General features: G+C 31.3%; 1 protein-coding gene and 1 pseudogene across 1 annotated transcript; both read right to left on the bottom strand.

Moving 5' to 3' along the window:
- Positions 1 to 1,546: 1,546 nt before the first annotated feature.
- LOC108860685 (ABC transporter G family member 24-like) lies at positions 1,547 to 6,641 on the bottom strand (annotated as a pseudogene).
- A 3,031-nt stretch (positions 6,642 to 9,672) lies between these two features.
- LOC108860858 (plant UBX domain-containing protein 5) lies at positions 9,673 to 11,345 on the bottom strand. Its single transcript, XM_018634709.2, has 4 exons — positions 10,873 to 11,345; positions 10,477 to 10,702; positions 10,293 to 10,391; positions 9,673 to 10,212 (listed from the first exon to the last, which is right to left on the bottom strand). The coding sequence occupies exons 1-4, from the start codon at positions 11,262 to 11,264 to the stop codon at positions 9,835 to 9,837; spliced, it is 1,095 nt and encodes a 364-aa protein (XP_018490211.1). The 5' UTR covers positions 11,265 to 11,345; the 3' UTR covers positions 9,673 to 9,834.
- Between the last annotated feature and the right edge of the window lie 5,476 nt (positions 11,346 to 16,821).

Below are 16,821 nucleotides of genomic sequence, written 5' to 3'. Positions count from 1 at the left end.
TATTATGTTTTGTTGAATTCAAAAGCATAGATACGATTTTGGCGAGAAAACTTGATTTTACGGTTTTGGCAAAAAATTTCGATTTTAAGGTTTCGACGGGAAATTTTGATTTTACGGTTTTAACGGAAAAAATCGATTTTACGGTTTTGGCGAAAAAACTCGACTTTACGGTTTTGGCGGAAAAACTCGATTTTACGGTTTTGGCGGGAAATTTTAATTTTATGGTTTTGGTGGAAAAACTTAAAAATTTTGATTTTACGGTTTTGGCGGAAAATCTCGATTTTACGATTTTAACGGGAAAACTCGATTAATGATTTTGGCGAGAAAACTCGATTTTACGGTTTTGGCGGGAAAACTCGATTTCACGGTTTTGGCGGGAAATTTCAATTTTACGGTTTTGGCGAAAAAACTCAAAAAATCGATTTACGATTTTGGTGGGAAATCTCAATTTTACGGTTTTGAAAGGAAAATTCAAAAAGTCAATTTTAGGATTTTGGCGGGAAATCTCCATTTTACAGTTTTGGAGAGACTTGATTTTTTCCTCAAAATAAAAATTATATAATTTTTTATTATTTGGCCGCCCATGTCCATTTGGATTAAGCCCATTGAATTTGGGTCTAATTGGTTAAACCCAATTGAACATCTATATTTGTTGGTCTAATTTGGTTTAGTCCAAATGGGTTTGGACATGGGTGAACCATGGAATAATGTCTAATTGACATCCCTAATATGGGTAATGCTTTGGGTAATGCTTTGGGTAATGCTTTGGAAGTGTGGTTGGAGTTGGATGATGATGATGCTCAAATGTTAGAAGCGGCTCAACTTTCGTTCGATGAGACTAGTAATATTCCGTCACGACCTGTTAGTAATCTCGTGGTTGAATCCCTAACCAGGAGAACATACATGACCAAAACTGAAAAATGAAGAAAATAATAAAATAGAGGTGGAAGGATGCACAATCTGCTTGCAAGAGTTTAGCAACGGAGCAACAGTTGTGACTTTAATTTGTGGACATGACTTTGACTATGAATGTATTGTGAAGTGGTTAGAGATCAAATATTCTTTGTCCAGTGTGTCGTTTCGAGTTGCCAACGTAATTGATTTTTTCAATCAAATTTTTAACAACAATGGTCTTGCTGATCTTGTTCTCATTCCAATCAATTGTCCACTGCTTACGATTTTTACTCTTCTAGATGTTTTTTTCTTTATTTTGTTTTAGTTCGCTTCCATGCCAAAATCTAAGAAACAAACCAAGATTTTAAGAGAACTTATAGATCATCTTATTAAACATGCCAACACTTTCTCTTTTTTTTTTCCTTTGTATAAACACCAACATTGAAATCACCAAAAGACCTGAACAAAGTCTGTAACTCTAATAATAAGACAATGAACTAAGATGAGAATAACACAAGTAAGCTATATAACTTGGTCGTCGAACGTAACCAACTAACCAAACGCCGAACCATTAAACTCTTCTCCTACTTCCAAGCCTCAGAGCCCTGAGAGCTAAAAGCAGATTACAAACGGTAACGGAAAGACCTTTTCTTCACCTCTTTTGAAGTATAAGCATCCCTACAAAGGCGATATTACGAGTGACCACGCCAATGAGAAGCAATATCATTATACATAGATTCCATTTATTGATGTCGTAGCCACTCTTCATAAGCGATCCACATCGAGTGATCATCCATACTCCATAGTACCTGGAAACCCCACAAGTAAAACCAGATGGTATATATATAATAATATAAATCAAACCAAAAGAAAGAGGCAATGTCTCTTTTATGCCTTACTTTTCAGCATTTCCAATCACAAATGCCTCCAAAGCCCACTTTGGATAACATAAATCAGCTATGATCTTCATAGCTTCACTATTCTTTGGTTGAGTTGCAACAAGTGTTAAAACTACTGGAAGCAGAACAGAAAACTGCAAAAGACCCGAAGTCAAATTTAGAGTAAGCTAGCAGAGAGATTCATATTCTACTCATGAGATGAGAGCTTACTAGCTGAGCAGAACCAGTTTGGAGGAAGATAGCCAATGCATATGCAATACCAGTCACACAATATACAAGGCAGACCAAGACTATATAGTTATCGAAAAAAGTTGATCTCGGGTTAGTGAAGAAGTAGAACATGGAGAGATAAACCAATGGCTTGACAAGTGTATTGAAACAGTCTATTGTATCTTTGGCAAGAAAACAAGCCAAGCTGCTCATCCCTGAAGCACTTTCTCTCCAGTAATGTAACTTGTCTAGTGAGAATGATCTTAAAGCTGCTATTTTACACAGAAGAGCTGACAAAAAAAAGACCAATTAAGAAAGACTTGGAAGACAAATTCTCTAAAAAAAAACTGTGTAGTAAGCAAGTTTTTAACTTACAAACGGCGATAATGGTGTAGGTATAACCAGGTGCTCCAAAGCTCTCATCACTTGCTTTGATCAGTGATCCTAAACAAGCCCCAGCTAGCAATAAGATTAAATAGTCTGTGGCTTGTAACTTGGCTTCTCTCATTCGCTGCTTAGCTATCCTGTAAATCAAGAACAGTTAGATTCTCAACCAGAGCCAGTTCTGGACATATCTAAGTGAAACATTAGCACTGAACCCAAATTTTTAAAGAACTGATATATAAGCATAGACTCCCAAATTATTATTTTTTTTAAAAATGGTTTAAATTCTTACTAAATTGTTTATGGCTCCCAAAATTTCAAGGTGGGTCCTCTTTAAAATTTGGAGATTAATGTTAGAAAGTACATACCTTCCAAGGAAACATTTGTATTGCAGCCACATAGAAGGAGTTCTTCTGCAGGACAGATCTCTCGACTGTAAGAAGTTATGCCGTATATTATCACTTTGCAACCTTAAATTACTATTCACATCTCCCCACAGCTCTCTGACAAATGTTTGTTCTTCATCACAGTTGGTATTGTTTACAACGTCTGGATTCATTACAAGGTCCGTGGCACTGTTGTTGTTTTGCATATCTAAAGGAACCGAGTACCCTTTGTGAAGCATCCACCTTTGAGGAAGCTCTTTGTAGCCAACATCAGAGTTCAAATCAGTCACAACTCCTTCCAAAAAGTCTATGTAATAGTCAGGAGGGTTGATACGTTCTGGTACAATAATTCCAAGACCTGAGAAGTATTCCTCGACCTCCTTGACTGGTCCGGGGTAAACAGTAAGGCCGCCTTTAGCTAGAAGTACTAGATCTTGGAACATTCTGAACAAACTATAACTGCAACAAAGAAACATTATGTTAAAAAATACATTTTCTCTTTGAGGCTGTATAAATACCAGTCTACGAAGTTGTAATATCACATTTGAAACTCTATAAATACGAGTCTAAGGGAATACGTTTTAGGTTGTATAAATAAGAGTCTTAACGTGTTGTAAATTATTCATTTAACAATCAATATACAAACCTTAAAACCGATGCCTCAATAGTATTTTCTCTCTTACTTTCTTCGTGGTTAATTCGCGTTTGTTCACAATAGTTTTCAAGATACATACCTTGGTTGGTGAACAACCATGCAAACATTGACTCCCTCAAGAGCTTCATGTCTAAGTGCTTTAAGAAGAAGCTGTGAAGAGGCACTATCCAAGCCAGAGGTAGGTTCGTCCAAGAACAAAATCGAAGGCTCCATAACCATTTCCAAACCAACATTCACTCGTTTCCTCTGCCCTCCTGAGATTCCCCTCTTCTCTACGGTACCAACTAAACAACTCCTCACAGCTTGTAGCCCTAAAGAGTCAATGACTCTCTCAACCACAAGAACCTTATCGCCTTTTGATTGTCTTGCAGGTAACCTGCATTTAGCATGGAACCAAATGTTTTCCTCAACTGTCAAGTTTCCATGGACAATGTCATCTTGTGGCACAAAACCAATGATCTTCTTATACGAATGGATTGATTCTTGCTTCCCATTTATAAGAATCAGACCACTCAAACTGCACCCAACGGCTTTGCCAGCCAAAGCAGAAAGTAGACTCGTCTTTCCTGCTCCTGATGGACCCATCACTGCTGTGATACGACTTGGTTTCATGCTTCCGGTCACACATCTCAACACATGCTTACCGTTAGATTTCAATGTAAGAGTTAAATCTTTGAAAGAAAGCTCCATGAGAGTCCTCCTCTTCCTCACCTGATCAGAGTAAGTAGCCATGTTAACTAATCCTGAGAAGGTTAGGTCTTTATTCTCTAGTTCCATGGCTTTCTCTTTCTCGATCTGACTATATGCATCCTTCAAGATTTGGCTAGATGATTTCTTGCTCTTATGCCCTCTGGAACTCTCGGGACTTGAATATTTGGACATGCCTACGTCTGAAGAGTACCCACGATCCACAATCTTGTGAGCTTCCACATTATGATTGTGTGTTTTACCAGAGAATGTCCTAGTTATTTGTGCACGGATCTCAGTTACATGCTTTTTAGCAACTTTCCATCTCTGATGAGCTTTAGCTTTCTTCACAGCTGCTTCTCTAGATTTCGCCTGTCTCCTCTCCCTTGTTGTTAGGATTTGATCAGAACAGTTGTATATAATGAGTAGAATAGTGATCACACCAAACTGTAGAAACAAATTGAAAACAGTTAGGAATGTCAATTATAATATATTGTGTTGCTCTACTCCTATACAAGTATGTGCTCATTATTTGTAGAATATGAACATTCCTAATAAAAGCCTCTTTATTTGTAGAAAAAGCTTAATCACTTGGATATATTCGTTATTAACTAACAATAACTTGAAAAGTAAAAACTTACAATAACCATAACACCAAAAGCATGCATGTTCTGATTAGCTGTGTTGGGATTGCAAGAACTTAACTTGAAACATGCTGCAAAGAACAAGAAGTTGTTAACAAACATGAAGAGACAAGCAGATATGCTTTATTATGATAACTAGAAAGACTTACGTTTCTGAGATGTAGAGCCCATACGACAATAGTTCCTGAATCAACAAGTATAGTTAGTTTGGTAGTAACACAGCATTTTGAGGATAAGTTGTCATGATAGAACATAATTTGAAGGGATAAAGACATGAGTACCCACTATCACAAGCTACTTTTCTAGTGGTCGTTGGACAGTATGATCCTGCGGAACAGAACACTTCGCCACTGCTTCTGATATCAGCCCATACATTCGCACCTCCACAAGTGTGGTTTGGTCGTCCTGGTGGTAACTGATAAGTATACCTATATAGATATGACATTTCAACATCATATAACGTCACATTGTTTCATATTAACATATCTAATAACAGACACAAAACAAACAAAAAAACTCACGGTTCGCATAAACTTGTTCTCTCATTAAGTGTAGCTAAGGGGCAATGAGCACCAAGAGGGCAAGCTTTTCACAAACAAAAAAAATTAGAACTAGATTCAGACCATATTAATATATCTAATAACCAGACAGAGTCTCTGAACAGCTTACGTATCATACAAGTGAGGCCACGGGGGCAGAAGAACCCTTCACAGCAAGACATACAGTTTATTGTCCTTTCTGGAAAGTCTTTAGAGTTTTGCAGGTCGACTTGTTCGGTTGGATCAACACTGCAAGCCCATCCAGGTTCACAACCAGAGACCCATGAAGTCAAGTTGCAGTTCCCATTTTGTTGCAAGTAGCCTGGATTACTCGATTTAAAAAAGAAAGCATTTAAATAGAACTTCATCTCTGCTGCAGTACAAATACGCCTACCAATATCACCTGTTCCAAGAACAAGAAGTCACTTGTACATAAAAAAATATGCACAAAAATCTGAAATCTATGTCAGTAGATAAACTCCAAGAATCATTAGATAAGATTTGGAGTTCCTAATCAGTTATCAACCACGAAGTAACAAATGATTTGTGCTAAGTGAAATTAAGTTGATTACCTTGGGTATGCTTAATACAAGAAGACAGAAAATCCAAGTTGGTGGAGAAATTAAAAGCTCTGTTCCAATCAGCATCCCTGAGATTGTGATTTTAACAAGGATAATCTTATAATATTGTAAAACTAAAACAACACACTGCACCTAAAACATTTGTAACACTAATAAAACACACTGCATCTATAGGACCTAAGAAGGTAAAAGAGCTTTATCAGTGCATCTAAGATCCAAGAATTGACCTCTTTAGGGCATGTTACTTTAGTACACAAACAACACACTAAGGTAAAATATTGTAGAAAATGAGACATTTGATTGCAGTAAGACACAAGTATCCAAAACTAGAAACCAAGCAAAGCAAAGGAAACGCAAGAATGTAGTTTCAAGAGAAAGAAAACTAACGGGTCTTTGACGCAAAACTTGGCTCTAGTTGCGAGCTCGTGATTAAGTGCAGCAGTGCTGTTCGAGAGCTTACGGTAAAACATCTGTGTAAAGAGGGGAAGAGCAGCCGGATTGTTGAAGTCATGTGTGTCCTCAACTTGACCATAACCAACATAACAAACTAACCACAGAACCAAGATCACCAATCTGAGGTTAGATCCATTTTTGAGCCAGTATAGCCAGTTTACACTCATCTTGAGCCTTAAAAGAAGACAAATTAGAGAAGTCAGCTATATCAGATACTAGCTTGATTTCTCAAGAAGAGAAGGCTTGTTCAAATATTTTAAAAGGAATGTTTGAGAGTGACATTTTGTGATTACAAGAGGCAAGAAACATGAAGGAAGGAAGTTGGAGACACGATGGTCAATTGCTTTTTTGTGACATGAAACGTGACGAACTATTTGTGAAACGGCTCATCTTAAATTAATTATTTATGAATTAGTTAAGCTTAGTTTTGGCTTTAGTTAGAAACCAAACATAGTTAGTTACTCAACTCATGTTTTGTTCAGATGAAGAAGGAGAAAGTTGACAACTTTAAATAATCTAATTTCAAGAATCTCAAAACCCATAACTAAATAGAGCAAGTTCTTTAAGATCAAACTGGGATCATCAACAGATAAAAAATATACTTATTTAAAGGCATTGAAGTTCAAGAATTGGGACCTGAAGAATCCATGTTCTTGGATAAACTTCTTCTAAAGTAATGTACAAAGCTTGAGACTATGCAAGTTAATGTGCCATCATTGACTTTGACGACAAGGAGGAAGAAGAAGAAATGCGTTGAATGATTCATTCATTCGGACAGGGGACGTATAGACCTTCATAATTACAGTTGACTAATTTTTTTTTGAAAGAATGTTAAATTAATTCAACCAAAAAAGACTGTTTACAATTAGTGTTGCTGTTTTTGAAAGTCAAAATCAAAACCAAGCTAGTTTTACATCACATTTGAAATTTATCGATATGAAAATCATGTTTCCATGGCCTTTTTATAAGCAGATGAGTCTCGATGTTTCATGCTTGAGATGCGGTTTCGAACTTTGCTTGTCTATGAGCCTCACAAGAACCAAGGCTGATTTGTACAGTTGACTGATTTAGAAAGAGTACTAATCTTTTTGATGGTTGATTATATGTATATATTTTCTTTCTAAGTTTAGTCAATATATCCTGGAAGTATAATGCTAAGAAATCATTCTAGAGTGTGATAATTTTATTAGCTAAATAAAATATTATTTTGTTAAAAAAAGAAATAATATTATAAAAGTAATTAGTAAATCAATTATAACTAGTTATAATTTATAAAATAAAAAATTCAAATTTAAATATCAAAAATTTAACCAAATAAATATATATATATATATTTAATTTATAAATAAAATTAATTAATATTATATTACTTTATATTATAGTGAAACAAGTTACAATTGATAATTTTTTTTTATGAGTTATTTCATCAAAAATATATTAACTAAATATGATACAATTTTAACAGGGGAAAATTCTAACTTTAGCTCAACTTTGATACATTTTTTCAAATTACTTTTAAATGATGAGGGAATTCTAATTTCATCCCAAACTTAATTCCACTTTTAAAATTTACTTCTAAATGATGAAAATTTTCATAAGTACTTTAAATTTATGATGAAAATACTAAAATAACTCTTCTAAATCATTTAATAAATATTTAATAATCATTTATAAAATTTACAAACCCAACACTACTCTTCAATAATAATTCCTAAACAATAATCAGTAAACCTAACTCATATGTAAGCTATTTTGAAAAATGGTAGTCAACTTATGATATTTCATACAATTTTTCTTAAATGATAATTCTTTTAATAAATACTTTAATTTTACCATAAAAAGGACAAAATTAACCCTCCTAAACCATTTATAAACGTTTAAGAATTATTTATAAAATTTAACAAATCCAACCCCACCCGTAAAATACTAAAACATGAAAAATAATCACTAAACTTTGAATCCAAATGTTCAAATATTTTTGATTGAGTGTATTTTTGAAACGTGATATCTAATTTAGTGTATTTCAAATAGTTTATATTAAATATTTATAAAAAAATACTATTCTGTTTCATTTTTATTTTATTTTTCAAAAATAAACTAAAATAAATACTATACTCACTAAATAAAAGAATTATTCTGATTTTCAATTTCTGATTACTAATTAATTTATATGAATATATGTCATCCTGTAAAACAAAATATTATAAATCAATAAAATTTATATAAAACTTTTGACAAAAATAAAAATTAAAATACAATGATTAATTTATTAAAATTAATATTCTTTTAAAATTATGATATTACAGTTAGTTAATAGAATTACCATATATTTTCTGTTTTTATTGAAAATTACTATTCACAAGTCTAAATATGAATATATTAATATTTTAAATTAACGCTTTTTCTTTATATTACCAATGTAAGACTAACATATAAACTTGTATAAATGTGATAAAACTAAGAAATGGAATTTTTGATAAAATTTTCTTCTAATTCTTAAATATTTAAATAAAAAATTATATAAAATAACGATTATATTTGAAATAATCCAAACTTAACATTAAAAATAATTAATAGAAATGAGATATACAAATTTAATTAAAGTTATGTAAAACTTAAAATATATAAACTATGGATAAAATTATAATGTCTATTATATAATATTTTTTAAAAAGGTAATTCCTCACTTTGAAAGTGTGGTCAAAATCTAGCTTAATCTTTAAAAGTATAGGAAACTATTATCCTTTTAGAAATCTTAATTTTTGTTACATTTTTGGTAAATTTATATTTCTTAATGTACTTTTGTATAGCTTTTAATTTATGTTTTGTTTTTCGATAACACATTTTTTATTCTTTTGAAAAAAAATATTTTCTAATTTTATAACTATTTTACTTATAATATCTTTTTAATAATTTTTAATTTTTTTTCACAAATTTTCTTTTCTTCTTCTTATCATATCATTTTAATAATTTTTATTTCTGCCTAATGTTTATTTGTTATTTTGAATTTTTGGTGTCCGTGTTTCCTTTTCTGAAAAACATATTTTATCTTTATATGGATTAATTAAAAATTTTAGAAAAGCTTAAAAGTTAGAGTTATATGTATAATATGTATGTCTTTGTAAATGAAATTGGAGTTAAAAGCACTTATATCTTTCTAAATTAAAGTTAGGCATTTTGCATATGAAATTCTTAAAAGTAAAATACAAAAAGTTAGTTTTAAAAACTGAATAAAAGCAGCTCCTTTTTCGCCCAAATTAAACTTGTACATATATAAACTCAACGAGCAAATTGCACACTGAAAACCTAATTTTATTTTCCTCCAAATAAAAGTCAAACACTTCCTTTATTTATATTCTAAGTACAAGAAGAGGGTTAAGCACCTTAAAGACTTTTAGCCCAGAGAGAAGAAAGTCAAAACAACAACAAAAAAATGTTTTCTTAAATGATATCAACATTTGTAACCTATCGAACTGATCTTTTATGTGCTTAAGCAAAAGGTCTAGGGCTTCTGGGTGAGAACAGAGTTGGAGATGCCAGCTTGCTCGATGGTTTGGTCTAAGTCAGTCAGTGGTTTAGGAGGAAACGTCCCCATGATGAGTAACTGGTAGTCTCTGGAGGCATCTGGTCTAGCCGCGTCAATGAAGTCTCGAACGTCTCTGATGGTATGGTGAGTATTGAACCGGGAGTTAAGGCGTGTGCCATCTGCTAATACGAGCTGGATCGAGGTTGTTGGCGCTGTGGGATCCGCTGATGGTGTTGGTTCTGTGGTCACTGAGTCTGATGAAGCTGGTGGCTCAGTAGAGACAGTGTCGTCTGACTTGGCTAGGGTTCGTGCCACACCGTAGAATGGTTGGAATGGTTTAGGTGATGACGACCCCTGTTGTTAAAAGATACATTAAGAACCAAAGAACTTTCAACAAGAGAACATAATAAGCATTAACAGAGAGATATACATACAGGGTAGTCTTCTTGTTGACGCCTAATGATTTTGACAAGGAAACGCTGTTTGCCATCTCGGGAATCGACTGCACGTGGTGACTCCAAGCTTTCAATTTTCTTGAATCAACATGGAAACATATGTTAATCATCATAATCCAAGTAAATCAAAACCTTGAACTGAAGTAAAAGAAGAATGATAAACCTCGAGGAACGCTTTACTTAGGGGATCATCAAATGTCCATAAGGGATTATCATCGAGAGTGAGACCATTCCTCCAAACAGTGACAATGCGCGTGATCACTTGAGGAATAACTGAAAGAATCTCGCTCATGCTTCTGAATTTTAGTCTTCTTGGTAATGATGATGGTAGTAGAGGAGGAGCTCTTTCGACATCATCTGACTCTTCAGCAGTGTCATCAACATCGTGCCTAAAAATACATACATTTTCGCTAAGCAAGATTCATTCATCTCTTCCACAACTACTATAATTCCTTTTTTTTATGATAATAATTAATTACGTTCATTAAGTCTTTAACTTGTGAGACAAGTAAAATACTATAATTCTTGAAAGATTAAAAAGAGACAATAACCAACTTACTTTTGCTCATCGCTTTGAATCGTCTCCCTGCTAAACGGATGATGACGTGCACGAGAAGGAGACCGTGGTGATCGCAACCGTATCGGACTCGAAGGAGGAGATGATGAAACAGGGATGTCTACTCGGAGAATCGAAGACAGAGTTCGAGCTGCAGAGAGTCGTGGGTCTCTAGGGTTTGCAACATTTCTCCATCCGTCGGCGGTGTTGGTTGCGACGGCGACGGAGTTGGCGTCGTTGAAGCCGGAGACTGCAGCGTCCACATCCCATTGATGAGCTTCAAGAAGGACTCTAGCGACTTGTCTCGAAGAAGATGTGATCTTAGTCATAAAGGAGCTTATCATCATCTCGTGAATCTCCTCCATCGTCGGCGGTTTCTTATGATCATCATCCATCGCAAGATTTCTTCTTCTGATGATGATCTTTCTTTCTTTCTTTCTTTCTTTCTTTCTTTCTTTCTTTCTTCGCTGAAACTCTCCCCGTTTATATAACCAACTTCAAAACGCGCGTACTCGTCTCTTTTAAACAACTAAACGAAGCGGACGTTAAAAAAAACAACTAAACGCAGCGTTTTATCTATTAAACGTTGGTTTCTCTTGCAAAGGCAAAAGTCACAAGTAACTTACTAAAAGTAGGTTTTAAATTTGACAATCCAAACGATACAATAATCTTCTATTGCATACACGCAAATATACTAAATAACAAATGAAACCTTCAAAAGCAATAGTAGTAACAAGCAACAAAATGGAAGAAAAGCTTTCAAAATACAAATCTCTAGTTTCAAGGAATGTGTCTTTAGCTCAAACTCAGATTCATTTTTGTTTTTTTCCTTGTCTCTGTCCTTCTCCAATGAATCACCTATTCCGACGCTAAGCACATCAGCTTTGTACTTAGCTTGTTAATAAATGAACAGAGAAATAAATTAGTTTTCGACCGTGAAAGTCGTCGTCATTTAGGAGTACATCGTCCATAAGAGAATGTTTGTCGTTCAAATCGGCACCAACTTCACAACGAGTTTGTACTCCTTCGACCTGAGTAACCGTAGATACGATCCACATATTTTTGTCTTTCAACTCCTTTAAACTAGGAGAGTTCTCTCTCTTTGGCTTTATCTAAACACTTTAATTTAGCTTCGCTGTGTTTGAACTGTATTGTTGTCATTATCGTTCAAAAGATGCGCAGGGTTGACCAATATTTTTGGGTTTACTATTAAGATCTACTCCTGAACAGATTTACTTGCAACATGTTGAAGATCTCTTGTACATCTTTCTTCCGTGATCTGCATTAATAAATCACTCTCTCCGGACTTGAAACCTGGATTTCCTGTAATCTGCAAGAAATTGCATAGTCTGGGATTTGAACCCCAGATCTGAGTGAAGAAACCTTTAGACCTTAACCACTATGCTATTGTGCTTCCACAGTTTATTAGAGATTAAATCAATATTTTTAAACAAACAAGGATGCTGAACCAAATAACTTTCTGGATCATCTAATTATTGGTCAACCTTGTGTGAAATAGTTTATTAAATTAACTAACTAGGTAGTAACTCCCACGGAGATGCATTCATATGTCAGTTCAGATTCATTTGATATATTCGGATTTTTATTTTTTACGGTTATAAATTTAAAATTTATTCAGATATTTACAAATTTTAGTTTGGATTGGTTTAAATCATTGCGGGTTCAGTTTGGATTCGAGTTCGGATTCCCATTTTAATTATGAAATATTTAACCAAAATACAAATATACTTAAATCCTCAAAATCTGAAAATAAAATTATGTAAAACATAAAAATTTGAATAATGTAGGACTAAATATTTAAATTTACATAAAATTTAGTTCAATTTAAATATTTGGATGGAGAAAAAATAAATATTATCAATATTATGAACATTTTTTGTTATTTTAGATATTTACTCGTGACTATGTTGATAATTTTTAGATATTTTCTTATTTTTATATATCTAATAGATATAAATTAAAATTAATTAATATATTTAATTATATAATTGTGATTTAGATATTTCTGGTATCCAAAATATTTTAATTTCGATCAGATTCAAGTCTGGTTATTCGAATATTAAACTTTTGGTTTGTGTTTGAGTATTACTATCAAATCTATTTCGGTTCGGTTCTTTTGATTCAGATATTTTACCGAAACTTACTTTCTTTTATTAATATAAAATAAATGTAAAATAAATATTATGGGATTATTTAACATATAAAATTATTGGACCATACTTAAGAATACCAATAAAAACGGTTAGGCGTCGTGTCAATATTGTTGGGCATGTTTGAAAATTAACGTAATCTATAAACAATAGCTTGTATTTTCTTATAAAAATATTTGTTAATATAATAAAAACATGATACAATCGAGTGAAAAGTGTTAGAGTTACGCAGAAAATAATGTGATCTCTTCATTCTGCACCTGAATTTTGTTTTTCAATCGTTTTCCCAATTTTTTTTCTTTTATTAATTTTCTGATTTCTGACTTTTTCTACCAATCTGATTATTTTCTAATTGCTGGTATGATGTAAAAACTCCTTAAAAATAATACTTGGTTAAACTAAAGATCCAACTTTGTATCTAATGTTTTTACCTTAGTTTTCTTAATTCATAACCAATCGTAATTATTTATTGCCTTCTTTCACATAAGCCTCAACCATGATCAAGTTCGGCAAGATAAATTTTTTTAGTTTCTAAGGAAATTCTCATTCCAGCATTTTAGTTGATGAGAATCTTAATGATTTTGTAATTTCTTTCTTTCGAAATGATAGTATTCATTAGTTGTACGGATATAATTTCATTTCAATAATGCAAATATTTAAAATGCAGGAAATAAAAATGAGCTAATTAAAAATAATCAACGTGTGAACACATTAAATCATTAATTGTTAAATGATTGTGAAACTGACACGTCAGCATATTCAAATTGAAATCAATATGAAACTGTCATATGGCTAATATAATATGAACATATTAATGACAAATTCTCTTTTAATGTATAGGAATTTAATATATATATTTATATTTTAGCTATTGGAAAATATAAATATTTTAAAAAAATTCCTTATTTTTAATTTCACTTCACATAAAAACATGTAAAATAATTTAAACTATATATATAACAATTCTTTGTAACAAGTTAGGACATATAATAGAAAATACATCAAGAATTAAAATTCATACGTTTTAAATGTCTAAGGTGGATAGTATAATTAAATTTCAAATATAAATAAACCAAAAGTAAAACATCCAAATTGTAATAGTATCTTTGTTAAAAATAAGTCAATATCAAATCACATTATTTATTTGAAATATCAAAATTTTGAAAATATTGAAATGATAAGTAACATAGTTTAGTCGTATGTCATAAGAAAAACCAGAAAGTTCAACAAATAATTAGAAAATACCATCAAGATTTGGAACAATAAAAGTAACTTTTTATTTAGATTACAAAACTTATTTTAATAACAAGGTTAAAAACCTAAGAAAATATAAATTAATAAAAAGAGTGAAATAGGTGAAAATCTTAAAGAAAGTTGGAAATTAAGAAACTACCTATGACATAAATTATATAGGGGATATATAATTGAACAAATAGAATGAAAATACACAAATTATGTGGGGTTCCTATAAAAGTTGGGTATACAGCTAAATACATTAAAAACTAGGATATAGAGTGCAAATACTCTAAAAATTACTCAGTGTTTTTTTTTTTTTGAAAAATATTACTCAGTGGTTTAGCTAGTGGTTCAACCAATACTTAGGCTGTCGGTATAAAATGTTTCTAGTATTATCGAATTTTCAAATAACCATTATTTATTAGTCATTGGATTTTTCGGTTCGACGCAGGTTCATATCGGATATAAAAATACTGGATAAAATTTAGTTTAAACTGAAATTTTCAGGGTGAAAAATTGACACTTCTCCCAGTGACTGTATATAGATATTACAAACTGGTTTCATTGTTTGTCTGATCCTTTTCTACATTGTAAAGCTATGGTGGTGCTTTAGTTACTAGCATAATCTTCTTTGTTTTAATATATTTTCTTATTTAATCTATATTCTATTAAAAGAGAAACATTCTGAAAAAATCTACTTATACAAGGTCACTACACCCATTCATTTAAATATAAATATTAGGTCTTACCATATTATTAACCCACTAACTAAATATAACCGTAGGTTTAGCTAACTATATTAAACCAGCCTTATACCAACTTTAGTTTTGATTGACGAAAACATGTTATATAACGCCACACTTTAAACAGCCACTAGATCTTGACCCGCGCTTTGGAAGCGCGGAATATTTTACGATGAAAAATTTCACTAATAACTTAACAAATATTTTGTTAACTTTTAAAGAGTGTATATTTAAAATATTTTTTGTATTTAAATCAGTGTTTTTAAATTCAACCCGATTGTGATTATACCGGTTAATCCGGAGATCTAACAATTCAATTTAGTTTTTTAAAATATTCATATTAAAAAGTCACTAAAACCCGAGACTAACCGATTGAACTGATGGATGACCGATATGTAATCTAATTTGATTGAAATTGTAATAGTTTCATAATTTGTAATCTTATAATCCAAATTTTAAAGTTCATTATTTTGTAATTTCTGAAATTATGACGTTTCTACAAAATTTTAAAGAGAAAATGATGGATATAAAATAACTAAGATTAATTATTGTATTGTTTGGAAACATTAACAGTAGTATATAAAATATATTGTTTGGAAACATTGATAGTAGTATAAAGAAATAAGTATATTGTTTGGAAACATGGATAGTAGTATAAAGAAAGGAACATTAGTGATTTAATGTAGGTTTAACTATAAAGTATAAATGTGTATTTAATTTAAAAACTTACAAAATAAATGTTAGGTCTAACAGAATGTTTCTGTTTTAATAAGATAGATATGTATTTGATTTTTTTTGTCCGGGTCGATTTTGATAGATATGTATTTGATTGAAATTGTAATAGAATGTTAGGTCTAACAGAATGTTTCTGTTTTAATAAGATAGATATGTATTTGATTGAAATTGTAATAGTTTCATAATTTGTAATCTTATAATCCAAATTTTAAAGTTCATTATTTTGTAATTTCTGAAATTATGACGTTTCTACAAAATTTTAAAGAGAAAATGATGGATATAAAATAACTAAGATTAATTATTGTATTGTTTGGAAACATTAATAGTAGTATATAAAATATATTGTTTGGAAACATTGATAGTAGTATAAAGAAATAAGTATATTGTTTGGAAACATGGATAGTAGTATAAAGAAAGGAACATTAGTGATTTAATGTAGGTTTAACTATAAAGTATAAATGTGTATTTAATTTAAAAACTTACAAAATAAATGTTAGGTCTAACAGAATGTTTCTGTTTTAATAAGATAGATAGCTCAAGTTTATATTTGATAGACTTACGGTGTTATACATGACAATTTATAACCAAATACATATTCTACACAATAACGATCATAAGATTCATAACCTAAAGACAATGAAAAAACACATTCATTCTCTATCTGCCAAATGATTCAGAACAGAACCTAACGTATACTGTATCATTTTAATCAAACTAATCTAGCCATAAAGCAACTTTATATTTGATAGTCCAAAACATGTTATACATGACAATCTAGAACACAATACACAATATTTTTCAAACAAGTTAAAATCTATATTTAAGAAATCGTCACAAAATTTGAAAAAAATATATTTGAGTACATTAATATACTGTGTTAATAAATTCAATATTTAGCATATATTTCTCTAACCTATTTTAACTGAATATATTTTGAAACAACTTTTATTGAATAGACTTCAAAACAATATTTTTTCCATACGATTTTAAATACATAAAATCTAAGAATACTTGATCTACAAGTTTAATATTAACTGCAAAAAAGAATATGTTACCTATTTTAACTG

The sequence above is a fragment of the Raphanus sativus genome, chromosome 5 (genome assembly GCF_000801105.2).
Source record: "Raphanus sativus cultivar WK10039 chromosome 5, ASM80110v3, whole genome shotgun sequence".
Lineage (NCBI taxonomy): Eukaryota > Viridiplantae > Streptophyta > Magnoliopsida > Brassicales > Brassicaceae > Raphanus > Raphanus sativus.
Note: the sequence above shows the minus strand (reverse complement) of the source record. Positions and strands in the feature narration are given on the sequence as shown.

Bases quoted from the DNA above. Each gene is read 5' to 3' on its own strand.
- LOC108860858 (XM_018634709.2), bottom strand. From the start codon at position 11,264: ATGGATGATGATCATAAGAAACCGCCGACGATGGAGGAGATTCACGAG. The intron at 10,703-10,872 runs GTAAGTTGGTTA...ATGTATTTTTAG, and splicing joins ATTCAAAGCGATGAGCAAAA to GCACGATGTTGATGACACTG. The intron at 10,392-10,476 runs GTTTATCATTCT...TGTTGATTCAAG, and splicing joins TAAGTAAAGCGTTCCTCGAG to AAAATTGAAAGCTTGGAGTC.